The 16,816-nt window shown below is 33.9% G+C and overlaps 2 protein-coding genes across 2 annotated transcripts; one reads left to right on the top strand and one right to left on the bottom strand.

Annotated features, from left to right (window-relative positions):
• Positions 1-2,599: 2,599 nt before the first annotated feature.
• Positions 2,600-8,496, top strand: LOC148624560 (uncharacterized). The gene is made up of 4 exons (XM_088567231.1): positions 2,600-2,927; positions 4,362-5,189; positions 7,130-7,234; positions 7,364-8,496. Exons 1-4 carry the CDS (start codon positions 2,754-2,756, stop codon positions 7,892-7,894), a joined length of 1,638 nt encoding a protein of 545 aa, XP_088423357.1. The 5' UTR covers positions 2,600-2,753; the 3' UTR covers positions 7,895-8,496.
• Positions 8,497-8,642: 146 nt separating this feature from the next.
• On the bottom strand, positions 8,643-15,636 carry LOC148624559 (myosin, essential light chain, adductor muscle-like). Its single transcript, XM_088567232.1, has 5 exons — positions 15,462-15,636; positions 11,043-11,189; positions 10,253-10,420; positions 9,849-9,935; positions 8,643-8,993 (listed from the first exon to the last, which is right to left on the bottom strand). Exons 1-5 carry the CDS (start codon positions 15,487-15,489, stop codon positions 8,944-8,946), a joined length of 480 nt encoding a protein of 159 aa, XP_088423358.1. The 5' UTR covers positions 15,490-15,636; the 3' UTR covers positions 8,643-8,943.
• Positions 15,637-16,816: the final 1,180 nt, after the last annotated feature.

The following is a 16,816-nucleotide window of genomic DNA, read 5'->3' as shown; positions in this document are numbered from 1 at the left end:
ATCGGATTTATTTGGAAGTATCCTATTTTACGTAAATTAAACTCGAACCGTAGAATTGCGCTTTTTGCATTATTTAAAACCAGTTAAATCATTTTTATTCTTTGAGTGTTTGAATTTTTTATATATACCAAAAAGCATTTACCTGTATTTATACATTTTGTTGCTGATTATCACATGAAACAGTTTTCTTTAATTATTAACTGATGAGATCGCCGGGCCAACAAACGTCTTTAAATTAAAAGATGGTTTCACATGTACCACAGAAAACGTATACGCTGTGGTTTGCAAACTGCAAAATGGTTTACGTGGGCGAGACCTATGGGAGAACACAAACAAAGCGTCACCAATGGGAAGGATTGTCCAGTCGGAGAACATTTTCGGGAAGCAAACCATGCACAGACATGAGAGTTGACGACAGTTTTTTCTTCAATACTCTTTGTCCTTGACGAAGGCCGTTAGGCCGAAAATTTGGGCTCACATTTACCAATTTGTTTTTACGTTTTATTCACATATATTTTTTTTGTATTTAGTTCCTTTTTTACCTTTTAAACGTGGCCATCGTTTACAATTTTATTATTCTTTTTTAATTATAGATCGGTATGTTGCGTAACCCGAGTACCAGAACTTTGATAACTTTGGTCGGTCCATTAGTAGGCCTATGGAGCCTTTCAATCATGATTGAAATGTTTGCTCAAACGGATTTATAACGGATGAATACCATCTGAATTTTTAAAATCACTGAAATACTGCAATATTGATAAACAGCGCAGTGTACTCTTAAAGAAATCTAACGGGTTTTCACGTCAATTAATGTCACCGAATTTATTGAAAATGAACAAAGTATTTTATTATTGATGGAAAGTCACATTCTTGATAAATTAAACATCGACTTATAAAGAAAAACACACCGAATCATATCTTCATGACTTGTACAGTAAACTCTTCGTGATTCTTAAAGAACAAAGAAATCCAAAAAAAAGATTATAAATAAATTATTTATAATACGATGTGAAATAGTGATACAAAACATATTCTACAATATATATTTTTACAAGTTTTCTGTTAAAATTTATGTAACAGAGAAAAGAAAAAGAACGGATATAATGGTAAAGCGTAACAAATGCACAAGCGTATAACATAAATACAAAAAAATAGTAAATACTTTCAGAGCTACGTGTAAACACACCTTTAAGATAGCTCTTGGAGGCCCGACAACAAAGTAAATTTTATTACTAATAAAATCCACAGTAAGGGAGCAACCATTTGATTTTAGGGGGAAGTAAGATCAAATTTTTCGTCCTGGATTTTTTTTTTGTGTTAATACTATCCTAAATAGTAGTATAACGACACAAAGACACATTAATGACCAATATATTCTGACCGTGGACAGGCACGTGAAATCTGCGATGGGCTTTAACTAGTTTTATAAGGCCTTAACTATACCCCTTTAATGTAAGGTCAAAAATAACTGAAACAACAAATACACCATAGAATTCACGGAATACCTCATCATAAACAATACAGACAAATGAGATATCCATTTAAAGAACGTTTGCAGTAACTGAAATCTAGCTCATAACATATTAAAGAATGACAATACCATCAAAACTACCAGCATCAGAAATAATCGGTCATTACAATTCCAGTTGACTGGATTTGGAGTAGTAAATAGGCAAGATTCGATTCGTTTTTTGAAACAATAACCTCGATATTTTAAAAAGGAAAAGAGTGTCACCCACCATTACCATCGGAAATGCCTGTAGCATGCCAGGGTCATTGCGGTTGTTACTATGTAGCATGCCAGGGTCAATACGGTTGTTACCAACTTCCCTGTTTTTGTCTTGATATTGCCATTTCTTATACGAACTTTACTTTTTTACATCATGATACTTTGTTGCATTAAATGATATCGCACAACTCTGGATTGTTTCCGGTGTGACCCTTTATGACTGGTGTTGGGGACCTGCATTAATTACTGTTGCTAGACTAATACGAGGTTATATATGCACTTGCGATACTGATGACGGCTACCGAAAGCGGAGCAGAACATGCCGTTCCTTCCAGAGCACCTAATGTCAACCCCCCTTTTTTCATTTTTTTTTTTTGTGGGAGTTCATACTGCTAGTGCTTTAGATCTGTTTGTGTTACGTCTTGTTTTCAGTCTGCTTTCAAGTTCAGACCATGTACTTGGGTTTTGACGTATATGAATGCTTCATGCTTTGATCAGTATTTTTCGCCGATATTTCTTTGTCCTCTTTTGGGTGTTTTTTTTAAATAAAAAAATCAAGGTTTTATGTTCTTCTTGTTTTTTTTTAAAATAATTTTACGAGGGTACAACTGTCTCCTTTAAATCTGCGCCTATTATCGTAACAATGGAATAAATTTTCATTTTTTCTACTAATAAAAAAAAGAGAAAGTATACAAAATACATATATAGAAAAGACCACATGACATATGAAAATATAATCAATTATGTATGTTTAAATAGAGTAATTTCAATTTACACACAAAACTGTAATGTTCAGATATCTAAAATTGATTTTGGCTCAGTTCATCAATTGAATACCTCGTTGTGATAAGTCTTTCCCCAGCTGTTGTCAAAAGGGATGACAAAATGTATTGAATATCCGATGGCCTGCCACGTCTTTTGGTTACGTCAAAATATTGTACGGATATCAACAGACACATGTAAAAACTCAACTTCTTCGAAAAAAATGAATGAAATTTTGGATTAATCAGATGCCATCAATAAGATGCAAAGACGAAAAGCACGAGATGATCCTATGGACAGACTCGAACTTGGGCATCAAGCAAATTTTACAACGTCAATTCCAATGAAAAAAATAACAAAAATGAAATTTGTGAAATACTTAATTTTGATACTTGTAGCTGTTGTTATTCATACAACTTATAGACTTCTTTGGAAGGTAAGATATATTTATATTGCCGACTTAAGAAAAAGTATGTATACATATGTTTTAAAATGTCCAGTAAACCAGAGTGTAAAAAGATAAAATCAACATCTTAGTCCAGTCAATCGAGCAAACTTTTTTGCCCTTACTCCAGACAAATTGGAACAGAAGATATTTAAGTTCTAATCATAGCAAGCACCGAAAAAAGTCTGACTAAATCTGGAAAGGGGAGATAACTCTGTCACAATGACTGAAATAATAAAATCTCGGCAATTTCCGCTACACTAAAAAGTTTTTTTCTCTTGAGTCACGAGAAAGACTGGGTAGTTCCGATTGAATAAAATTTTATACAAATTATCTGATAAATAAAATAGAGGATCGCCTACGTTCATATCTTTTTATCAAATACAAACTTAGATTTAGAAACTATAAAGTTAACCATGGTGTCCATTTTTCGAGGTAATGAAATTCATTAATTCAAACTTCAATGAAAATGATTAGGTAAATATTCTATCTTTTGTGGTTAAAATATTGTTTAACAAAGTCAAAACTGTTGATAAATAGCTTGCAAAAAATAAACAATATATTTCTTTTTAATTCAAAATGATGTAAGTGCATGAAAAAAGCATTTCTGTAAATTAAAAATTTCCTCGCAATTTGAACATACCAACCCTAATTCAAAATGCTACACATCATGTGCAGCATAATATTGGAGATAGTCAATAAGGGGGAATCTGTCTAAGTATCATGCCTTACATAAAATTGATTTTAAAAAATGCAAAAATCTGACCAAAATAAATATTTTTACTGAGTTATCTCCCCCTTCCAATGTTAATTTCGATAGGGAATTTGAAATGCACATTTCGAGGTTTCTGTTAGACTATTTTCTGTGTTTATTTGGATCATAATGTTACATATATTAATCAACATTTTCTTTTGCAAGTGTGTTTAAGTTTAAAATTTATTTTGACTGGAGTATCATGTTTTTGCTTGATATTTTTTTCAGTCGTTTTTAAAACATAATAAAGACATATATCTACATATATAAGTAGAAAAACTGAACAGTTTCATATCAATACAAAATCATATTATATGAGTGTTAATTGTAATCAAAGGCTGATTCGTTTGGGTACATGAAAAGACATACTCATTTAGTCACTTACCATAAGTTTCATTTGTCAGTGGGTGTATATGAGAAAATTAAAGTATCTACAGTTATGAACAAAACATATTTTATGGCATTTTATTTGAACTGGTAACACATCAGTAGCTCTTTACGTAGAAATACGTTATACATTGTAACAATATGTCCTATTTATTACAACTGAACATAGACTATTAAATCGATCAAAATCTACTCTTGAAAGACCCCTAACCGAAGGCAAACTCATTGTAGTATATACTTTGTTCCACCAATTTTAAATTACATGTATCAGTATGTTTTATCAGACAGGTAACGATTCTGAAACTCTGTCTCGAACTAATGACGAAAGAGCCAAAGTTGAATTTGAAATAAACTCATTCAAACAGAAATCAAATGATATCGACCCTCTAAAAAGGAGACCAGTTGATGTTGACTCAACGAACGATAGAGGTAAATTCGATGACCCACGAGATTTTGTGGATAAGCTTTATAATCATGAAGAAACCGACACAAACGTGGACGATGACAGTAAACGTATGTCTTTGTTGAAAAATAAAAGGGAGAGGTTTGAAAATTTAAAGAAATCTATTGAAAAGGCAAAAGAGGAACTTGAAGCCAAAGATGATGGAATAAAGTTGTCGAATCAGGTCAACGACGATGGTCCAGTAAAAGAAAGTAGCGATATTAAAGAGGACCAACCAAAAGCCATTGAAACATTAGAGTTGGAAAAAGAACATATCATTGAAAGCAAAATAGCCGAAGTATTAAACGAGGTTAAAGTTTCAGATGAAGTAACACAAGAAACAGACAAGGCCAAAGAAAGAGTTGAAATCGAAAAAGAAGAGTTGCGTTTGAAAAATCCAAATGCATTTGAGAAGAAACCAGCCACAATTCCATCACCCGATGGAGAATTCATCAAGAAGGCTAATAAAGTGGTAGAAAAGATACAATCTGACAATAACGCACCAACACTGATAACTGACCATAAGCACGGGGAACCAGTACTAGTAACAGCAGCTACCAGTAAAACATTCGACCAGATAAAACAGCTAGTCTTTTCGTTGCAGAAATTTAACCCAAAAGACAAAATATACATCTTTGATCTCGACCTTACAGATCGACAGAGAATGCATGTGAGTTGTTCTTAAGCAGTCTCTATATATTTAAAAACTCTTTTATTGCAAAACTGTTCTCGTTGTCTTTTAATACTAACGAAGTTCCGTAGAACTTTTCAAAAAAGCTTGCTCACCGATATCGTTTCTAGGATTTGTTTTTCAACCTGTTTGTTTGTGCTGTAGGTGTTATGAGATTTTCTAATTCATATATAACGCTATTGAAGGATTTGAAGGTAGGTATTCGTCACTTAAGATATACCGGTAGTCCATGAAACCAAGTTAATATAGCATTGCTGGGCAATAGATTTGGCTTTCATAATTTAAATCAGTCTCCTATTGATTAGGTAGTTGTGCAGTTTGAGTATAAGTTATTCTATAGTCCAATTCACCTCAGATTGTTTGCGGTTTTTTGCGTTTATTTTTGTAATTACTCGACGGTTCTTTCCAAAAACTTGCCATTTTATTTATGTCGTTCTGTACTACGATTCCCTTACAATTATTTTTCGTTCTTACCTCCGAGATTGAAAAAATTCAAAATTTATTTTTCCTACGAGAATTTTGCATTGAATGTATTGTTTATCCGCCATCTTGTTTCTATGGATATTTTGAAATGTGGGAATAAGGGAATCGTAGTACAGAACGACATGAATAAAATGGCAAGTTTTTGAAAGGAACCGTCGAGTAATTACAAAAATAAACGCAAAAAAACGCAAACAATCTGAGGTGACTTGGACTATATAATAAGATGTGTTTCAAAGGTCTTTAGACCACAACCATAATAAAACTTTGACAAGACTTTGATAAACATGTAACCAATGTCATAGACGCATGACAGCCTACTACAAAGGTTTTTTAACGTCCTTGACTACTCTGACGAGTCTCACACGGACGGCGGTTAAGGCATTATAAAACTATAAAAAAAAAAAAAAAAAAAAAAAAAAAAAAAGTCGGCGTCACATAAATAACATACTGTTAAAATTTGAATAAAAATATTTTCTACAACTATTGACACCTACCGTCGTTTAAATTGTCTTAAATGACTTGCTCATTCGTTTAGCCAAACGGCTTCTCCCTAAAGGGGGTTATCTTCTAATACCAACTCCTCTAAAATTTTCACAAATTCTTTAACAAGCTATTTTTTTTATAAAATTTATGATACCATTGTGCACCTATTATTTCGTATTTCCATCTGAATGACCTTTTTTGTGGTTTTGTGATGCAAAACATGAACTATGATATTGATCGATTAAGTGGGGATCCATCTCCCATTCCCCAACTACTCTTAAACCGCTGAATAGAATTATAATGAAACTTTCGCATTTTTTTTTACAATGCCCCCTATTTGGTTTCTGGGAAGTGAATGGGATATCACAGATCACACTTTTTAAACATAATTAGTCTTTTGATTAGATTAACGCTTCGTCACGAAAACACGGTTTCTATTTTATAAGGGAGAAATGATAGATTTATTGATTTTCATTTGTATGGATGACAGTAAAACCGTTATAGGTTGACCTTGTTAGGACTCTAAGGTTGACAAGGTGATCGCAGCAACGCTAGACGATCAAAATTTTCCACTTTTGACTGGCGTACCAGTGCGATTGTTTGGCAATCTAGCCGCCGTATCGCACAATATATAATAGGTGGAATTCTGTTAAATATAAACTGGTTCTCAAATAGTAAAGTGCGGAATAAACAAAATTAGATGTCCGACTGGGAACCAGAGCATGATTTTTGTAGTGACTCTAATAATGCTCAGCGATCAAGATCGGTGAGCAATGAAATAGAAATGGATGAATATTTTAATCAGTTAAGTGCCTCGACCTCTTATGGCCTAACTACCAAATTCGTCTAATTTTAACTAGAGATAAATCAAGAGAAAGAGTAATCTAGGGAACCAAATGTATACGTTTTCGACTGCTTTTCCCCTATGTAATTGAATTCTTCTTTTTTTTAAGCTGATGGCAGCTTGTAATGTGAGAGTTCGAGAGTTCTGGTCGAATTTGTTTCCAAGTTTTATCTCAAATTGGGAGCATTTCCACTGGAAACCGCTAGTAATTCAGGTTGGTACATATGTTCAATAAGTGAATCTTCATATAGCCTACAATATAATTAAAAAACCTTAAGTCCCAGGTTAGAAATTTTATTTTTTAATGCTTCTTCATGTCAAAACAAACTTATTATTATTTCAGACGGCTCTGGCAGAGTTTGGACATATCATTTGGATAAACCCTGGTAATGTAGTCATTGCTTCAACTCTACCAGAGATTGCTAAGGAGTCCAAAGATCTTAAGATGAAGATTATTGGACAAAATCAACAATTTACTACGTATGCTGTAACACATCGACAAATGTATAAATACCTTCCTACAGACAAAAAGAAGTTATTCAATTCTCCACATATTGAAATTCATGCTCTTTTGCTCCATAGTACCGAGGAAATTATGGAAAATCTTATGAAGTTAATTGTTGCTTGTGCAATGGAACCAAAATGTATGGCACCAGCTTCAACGAAGTGGCAGTGCGACTTTGATTTTTCGGGTAAAGAATATGCGAATTGCCATAGATACGACGAATCAGCGATTAACATAGCCATCAAAAATTGGTATAACTTTGATACCTCTAGCGTCTTAAAAACTTCTAACATTTTTAGATCTTATGATCCCGACGAAAAGCTTCCTTTGAAAATGTGTAGAGACGAAAAGGATATGAAAAGACGATGAAAGTTTATTTATCAGTAGTTCTTTTCACATGCTATATGAGGACTCTTGTTGTCACTCAAATGTCTACAAATTTATTAGTTCGGTCTACTTAATGAACGCATTTTATAAGCCAAATTGCAGAATTGGCAAAATTAAAACAATTCAATTATTTCCTTTCACAGAAGCAAAACTAACTTACTGTTTTATCCCAGTGACGAAACGGTTGCTAGGTCATTGCCGTATTGTCTTTCCTTTTGTCTTACTACTTAATATAATGTTAATGTTTACAGCGTATCATATTTGTAAACTAAACTTAGCTCATGGCTCGTTGTATTTGGTATTGGTATACCGTGTATACTATGTATCAAGGTGTATTTCCATTCAAAGGGGTCCGTGTATATGCTCAACCGAGGACTTCTATAGTTCCCATTGAAATTTATGATTGTGACTGCGTCGCTTCCGCCAGCCTCGGTACAGGCCTAGCTGTACATATGGTGTACTAACTTGGCATAATGTACTTGCAATATAATGTTGAAATATTACTTATACGTCCATTTGTGTTTAATCATCGAAATTGTGTTAACAAGTTTCATGTTCCATTAATAAAAAGCGTTATTTGTAAATTATTTTAGATTTTTTAAAGGTTTATAAATCTGAAATCGGTTGCTGGTAAAAAATCCCGTTTGTAATGTGTATGGACTGGGTAAACTACCAGTATGTGTTTCGTCTGGGCATTGTTTGATATTTTATAGGGTATTTCCTTGCCAAGTGAAGACTAAGGTCTCATGTGGTATACCGACACATATTGATTCGTATAAAAAGGCTATCAAATACAGATTCATTCACTTTATATGTTCGTATTATAGATGCGTAACTCCAGAATTTGCATATTATTATATTGTTATATAATCCCAACATAAAGTTCGTTTTCCTACAGTATTTCATTTAAAAAGCCATCAATGTTGTCATTAAACTAAGGGAACATCACGGTGTATTGATATTTTAGAACCATCATTCTAAACTACACACTATTCAAGGATAAGAACTGGAACCTAAGTTGTCAGTCTTTTTCACTTGCAATTTACACCAGATGGACCATCTAGTACTTTCTTGATAAAGTCTGAAATATATAAAACATAAAGCCAATAACACAGATACAACTTTGACTGGTTGATTTCTACAGGTTACGAAAATTCTCAAGTCATCACCATGACTACACCGAATTGTTTTGGTCCTAAATTCCATTCTTTTTATTTTGTTGTTGCAAAAACGGTATAGAAACATAGAATTCGGTCTCCACCATGACCTTGACCGCTATGGAGTGTCAGATATTGTCAGAAAAGGTCCAAACCTACGTATGTCGAAGAACATAACATTCAGTGTCAAGCAACTGTGTCTCATTTTTCTGTATATATATTTTTTAATATTTTATAGTAATGGCTGGTTTTTCGTTTGTTAAACCGGCTTCTTGTCCACGGAGTTCTCCCCTGTATAATAATCTTCGAATTCCTAATTATTCGATGCAAGTATAACAAAATTTTGTGAATACGATGTAGTTATATAATGCATAATTCGTATTGAAGATTTCTACTATGCTCAGTGACGACACTTAGTTCGGAATCTGATCTTAAAATATACCACAGGCACTCAACGTTATATCAATAAGTATTGTGGGAATACTATCCATGGGTAGAAATACTCCATGGATAGTATTCCCACATATTTGAGTTGCCTGTGAATATACCCTCAGAATTATGAACCTCATTAATTTTTCTTTTTTTTTAAATTCTCCTTTTTGACATCGTCAGAAACTCATGGGCGATCTTGGTGGATGATGGACAACAGCCTACCGTTATCGGGTTGGAAGTGGGAGCGTGATCGCGCCATCCTAGGATTTCCGATGATGTCCCTGTAAGATTATACATGCACATACTTTTTAGTGAAACAAATGAATTTGTTCTTGCTAGAAGCCTACCTTCGAACTTAACATTTCCATCCAAGTCTGCCTGGATTTCCGTCTGCTGTAGGATATCGTCCACTTCCTCGTCATGTAATCTATCTCCTTAAACATACACATAACAATTTGCTAACCAATTTACCTTATTAGTCTGAAACACTGGTCATTGCATCCACAAATGTAAAAGTGCAAGAACTCAGACATGAACAAAGAATTAATACACTTACAAGTTGCTTCTTTACTTATTTTCGCGAGAAACGAAAAACGCGTATATAAATCGTTGTGTAAGATAGACATAAATCGACAAAAATTGTAATAATAACGAACTATAATCACTGGAATGGTAGTACACCAAATGATAGGCCAAAAATATATTGGTTAGCTGCATGTCCTAGCAATAGTTAGTCTAGGGTCTAACTTACCCATGGCTGTTAACATATGTCTCATCTCTGCTAGTGATATATATCCCATTCCTTCTCTATCAAACGATTTAAAGGCTTCAACAAAATCTTGTAAAGTCCCAGTATCTTTTTCCTTGGCTATTGATTTAACGATTGGAATAAATTCTTCAAAGGAAAACTGTTTCTCTCCTATGAAATGAAAAAAGTCTTCATTTTGATATTTACGGATATTTTTCATGGAATCTTTGAAAATGTTATCAACAGTCTAGCAACACATTTAGAAACGGTATTCACAATAAAAGATGCGACCAGAGACTTGACAAATAAGGTTTAATTATGTTATATAAAAATTGAAATTTAAAAATAATATTTGAATTTTTAAATTCAAATTTATATATAACAATCATAATGGAGGTTTATGGTTACCTTCAAACAAAAGCTGGAAAAAATGCATTTATTGATTGATTATGGTTTATGTCATATGGCAAATAATTCTAGGACGAGAACCGATCACGGTCCGACATGCTGAGCCGGACTTTGTTCATTATGTTTGCTCATAAAAGCAATGTTCGGCCCATAGCTTGACCCCACTCGGATGCTTTATTCTGATTCCGAGCTAACAAGGCTTCACTCTTTTCCTGTATGTCCAGTGTTTGATGGAAAACCAGTGACTGGCATTTTACAAAGCCTTTGTTTCATGCGACTCCACTGACGACCGAACCATCGAATTTTTGCACTCGAGACAAGACCACCATGAAAGTCGTTGTAAACATATTTGATTGCTAAGTGGTTTATATAATACTGAATTTACCAGACTGTTTTGTACCCTCTGCTTTCTTAATGAAGGATTCTGTAGGGTTGTATCCACAGCATCTCAGCAGATCTCCGACTTTTTCGGCACCTATCAGGCCATCCCGTCCGTCCCAGAAATCATACAAGTCAAATGCCTCTCTTATATCTACAACGTTATTTCAAAAGGACTTTGAATTTGTAACATTTGCAACATATGGTGTCAACCTTCAATAAGAATTTATTGGTTGGGGGTTGGATGGCGCTTGAATGAAATTTGAAATAAAAAGCAGGGTTGAAAATTTCACGAAATAAAGAGGAGGGACAGCAAATATAAATTAAAATATATATAATTGGCACCGAAGAAAGATAGGGAGGACATATGGACCTATACTTCCTCAAAAGAAAAAGGCAGAATAGAAAAATTCATCCTGGCCCCCACCCCCTAATAATAAAAAGCTTCTCCGAGCGCAGCCACTTGAACTTAGCAAAGATCACTTTGCCCCCCCCCCCCCCATCCTCTGTACACTGAAAATGCTAAATGCTAAATGCTGTTAAATTTTCTTAAAACAGAATTTTATAAGAAACAAATTAACTGGTATGTCAATTAATTGAAAGACAACTGAAAAGTCTTTCCCTTGAAAGTTTTCTCTCTCTTTAAGACCTTTCATTTGATATGCCACAATCTTACCTTCAAAGTACTTCAAATTTTTGCATTTAATGACCCTGCACTTCGAAGATATATGACATATCGGGGTTGAAACTATGACTTTTTTAAACGCGCTCATTTGAATGACCATTCTACGAAGTTGAAAAAATGATGCAATATCAATTCTAAAACAGATTTTGATGAAATATACAAAACCATTGTAAAATATGAAAATTTCAAGTTGTTGTAGTATGGTTGGTTTTTAATATTGGTCCTTGGTATTGTTGTCAAACAATTGCATGTACTTGAGCAGATCTTTTATTCTGTGTAAGAATTATTTGTGTGTCTATTGTGAATTTTGAAATATATACCCCGCTCTTAAAAACTAAAATTTCAGTAGCTCCAAAACAAGACACGATATCTCAAATATGATGCAATAACAAACTCCAGAACCGGAAGTCGTATAGACGTGGGACTACCACCATACACATTAGGATCACTTGACCTTGAAAAAACTTTCATAGTCAAAGTAATACAATCATGTCAAGGTCACAAACCTAACTATGTGAAACAATTAAATTGTCATAACTTTTGAACAGACAGTTGGAATGATGTAAACTTTGGCTCAAAATGTAGTTTATCTAGAGGGTCATTCCATACGATGCATGTATGCACTTTTCTCTTATTGTTTTTAATATAAAGGCCTGAAGTTTGCAATGACAAAGCCTTTCAGCATTCTGTGATCTTTGACCTTGGATGCAAATAAAGGTCACATGGACCTAAGATCATTGGTGAAGATCCCATGTCTCTATGACTTCCGGTTCTCGAAATATAAATTTTCAAAACTTAAGTATGATTAGGCATATAACTCCCGTAAGGTTTGATAGCAAAACACATGTTTTTGTTTATTCATAAGGTCATCTGTTAGTGTACTTGTAACCGTTTTCACATTGATTCTATGATACCTATAATAATTTTCAAGATATGAGGTCAGAGTAAATGTTGGAAAAAAACAGACAAAAACAATTAAAGGTTTTTCCTTTGTAGGGAAAGACCTTAATAACAGAACTAACAAAATTGAACAAACATAAACCTTTTCCGTCAACTTTCAATTAACACCTATTTAACCTGCTTTGGCCCCAAATTGCAGAACGGTATGGACCAGTAACCCAATTTTAAAATACAAAGCTTCCTCTTACAGCAAATAATAGTTTTTTAAAAAAATTCATGATGTTCGATTGACTAAAACTTAAGTTATCGCACGGAAACGACAAAATTAACAACGGCTATCTCGCCGACGACGTCATCAAATGCTTGCTACCATAAAGTACCTCAAGTATTTCTTTATCTGATTAAAATAAAATCTGCAACAATATCCTGGACCAAAGGATCAGATATGCAAACTGAATAAGACTGAGAGTTGCATATTATTGTACGATTATGCGTTGTGTTGACTACTCATGGTTGGATAAAACCACTGAAGCTGCGATATGCAAATGAACACCATTCATAGAAAATTCATCCGCCTTCGAATGGAATTATCAATGGAAAATATGCGAATGAAAACCCTAAAAAGAAAATTCACCGACCAATGAAACCAGTCTGTCATTGAATAATTTGACCTTGACGATGAGCTTAACACAGCAATCAATTAAAGTGTGAACTTTCACAAAAAGTTTGACCTTGATGTCATGAATAATGCCGAATGACTTTAAAAAAAAAAACTCCGAGAAATACAGTTCGATACGAAGATTATTTCCCCCATAATATGGATAAGCAAAATCGTACAAAAATGTTATAAGCTCCTTATACAGTCCTTGGAACCCGGAGTGGGCGAGGATATACATCAAATTCCAATTGTTTACTGTGGGTTACAATTCATTAAAATACTTTACATATAAAGGGCTCATGATTGGTTGGATAAAATAATGTCTAATGAAGTTTTGCAATTATGATATCGAATACCGTCCGTGCGAGACCCGACAGGTTAGTCAGGGGCGTTAAAAACCCCCTTAGTTAGATATCAAATAAACTGCTGAAAGAAACTCCTATCCACAATATAAAGTAGCGAAAAAGGGCCAAATTTGACTATATTAGAAGGTTTCTATATGGACACTGCAAAAAATGTTAATGATATTGAATTAACCTCATTTGCGCGATCGGGCCACTTCGGGCCACTTTTCAATACAACCGTACGATGAGTACTTAAAATGAGATCTTGTTCTGAATTGTTACTAAAATACCTTATTTTTCTGTTTTCCCTTGGTATTCTGCTGTGTTATGAAAGGAACGGTAGATGAAGGGAATTTTCTAAAATGAAAACAGTGGAAAACTTGGAATAGCCGGGTTTAGGGAGTTTTGACTAATTTATTTAATTTTTGCTTTTAAAAAGGGCATCCATGGGCGAATGCTGGAACACAAACTATGTATAAACACCCTGGTTTAGACAAGTTGTCAGAAATCGGTCCCAGAATATACATTAAAATTTCTACATTTCCACAGCAAGAAAATCCCGACGCGCATTGACCCCAATTATAACCCTGCATCAAGAAAACAACAGCTTATTGACTTCGTAAATAGAAAATTCATGTCATGCCGAATCGTTTCATGTTTTAGCAGACACTCTTTTGTTAATATGAAGACTACAGTTAGTAGTAAAAATCCGCGCGTGCTCGTTTTAGACAATATTGATACTTTGAAAATGTTTCGTTTCTTTTAAATTGCATTTGTTGATCCTGTGAGTAATTTGCATAGGTTAAAATAATAATGATAATTAAAAAAATACTTTTTGATAATTTTTCTTTTATTACCGTTGATTAAACTGTTAGATTGGAGCGTTTTCCTATTATTTTTTGTCATTCCTAATTACAAGTTAACATAATGCCTCAAAATCTACTAATAGTTAGATTAAAACAAACTCTCAGACAAATCACTGGATATTTCAAAAAGAAGTAATTATCTTAAACATTTTTTTTTAACCACGAAAATGATGAGCACCTGTATTATCTATATCTTTTTTTTTAAATCTATAACATAAACAAGCATGTACTTGTTTGATCGTTTAGGTGGCTATTATCTGATTTTATGGTTTCTTATCTATTGAAGATAGGTACCATGTGTAGCAAAATTTTACATCTGTTAAGTCATTAAAATGTTCATGGAACTGGCGTGAAGATTAGTATTTAAGCGTCCGGTTACACTTCGATTGCTACTACCGCAAAAAAAAATTGAGTAACCCATGATGGTTTCCAAGACAAGACAACTTTGTTGATAACCTCAGACACAATAGATGTACAGGAGGACACTAACACAGCATACAAATCACACAACAGTACACACAATAATTACAAAACATGAAAATAATGCACAACACAGCATCAAGATATAAAGTATCTAACGGAGGAAAGGTTGGTTGACTAAGATTTCGCCTGTAAACGGGGCTGAAAAAAGTTTTTGTCAGGAAACAACTGTTATGGTTGAATTTTCGTGCATTTTAACAGAGGCGAGAAAGGACCTTCTTGTTGACATGCTATGAAACTTTTGTACACATGTCATTGTCATTTGATAATAAAAAAATATATCAACTTTACTCTCATTTCATGAAATGTATGAGTTGGTAGTGATAAAACTACCTATTATTACTCCTTTTTGTAAGCATACAATCAACGACATTTCAAGATTATTTAATTATCTTTTTTGAATACTTCAAATAATTATTTAACTATCTACAGACAATAAAGCTTCCGTTCAGTGCTATCATATAATTATGTTATATCGAAATAAAAAACATACCGTCCAAGTCGACTCCGTTGCTGTTCATGTTTTTTTCCTTTTTCTTGTGGATAAAGGAAAAGTGGTCTTCAGTGAGGAGGATATATTCATAAACTTTTGCATATAAATCCACCGCACTCAATCAATTCGATTCCCACTCATGAGTCCGGTTGATAGCTTTAAATTTTCAAATCTAATTACTGGGACTGTACCATTGTTAGATAGTCAGAGGGATGGAGTGCTATTTGATACGATTAGTGGCATATAAATGAAGACAAATAGAAAATAATTAATTGTTTTAAGTCCCACGGGTACTTGGGGTACGGATGGTTCCGACCACCCCTTTCTTCTCGAGAATTGATATTTCTGTCTGATTCTTTAGTTTGATTAAAAATATTTATTTTTTGCCAGTTCATATAAAATTTCACAGAGGAATGCATAACACACTGCCTATTTTTTTTAAATTCAATTCAGGTATCCTCGAGAGAAAAAGTGAGTGGTCAGCACCATGTATCCGTGCTCCACTCCATGTGGTGAATACATAAAAAACAATTGCCATTTACATCTCATTTATTATATAAAAAACTATTTCAGTGCTGGATTCACACTTAATGCTTTATTTTTTGTTTCTTTTCTGCGTCAATAATTTATTTCTATGGGAACTGAGTGGCCGTAACTATTCGACTAAAACTCTCTGTGTTGCCTATTTAGCGACGACTTACCTTACATTCTGAAATACCGACGTTTTAGCTAGAACACTTTCTGAACGATTCGTCTATCTTTTTGAATATGAATTGGGTGAACCTTTGAATTCGACACAAAAGTCGTATGCTTCTAAAACGGACTTGTAACATCTAACTGACGAAGTATGATTTTTTTTTTCAGCGGTGAAAGGTAAAACTATGGCATGTCGTTTGTAGTGTGGAATGTTCGTTTCCAATGTGATTAGTAAATGTCATACATGTCCTCCTTGTTCGATCGGACTTGACCATCAGCGAGCATCCTTCCTACGCACTGAATTCACTATAATAGTCGTTTTTCTGGATGTACTTAATTAGATATTTTGTGTAGTACGGTTTATTTGACGTTCGAACACTGTATTGTTTGACTAAGGATCCCCTCGTTTGCATCTCCTGATTGTGTAGAATGGTATGTTTTTTTAGGAGAGCGAGTTTGGGCATATTTTAGAACTTCTGTCAAGTTTAATATGGAACCTTCAAGTACAATTTCACAGAAGTTCCGTTCACTTAAATACTGAAAATTTATGCTTGGTGTCTGCACAACGTTATGCAGATTGATAGACCCTTTTGTGGTAAGTTGGTGAGCATGCTCAATATACACTTCCGCGAGGTGGGGCTTGGGTAGAACAAAAGAAT

Source organism: Perna viridis, chromosome 2 (assembly GCF_037379345.1).
Source record: "Perna viridis isolate PV_CMFRI_1.1 ecotype Kerala chromosome 2, ASM3737934v1, whole genome shotgun sequence".
NCBI lineage: Eukaryota > Metazoa > Mollusca > Bivalvia > Mytilida > Mytilidae > Perna > Perna viridis.
The sequence above is the reverse complement of the archived record's forward strand: the minus strand, read 5'-3'. Positions and strand labels throughout refer to the sequence as shown.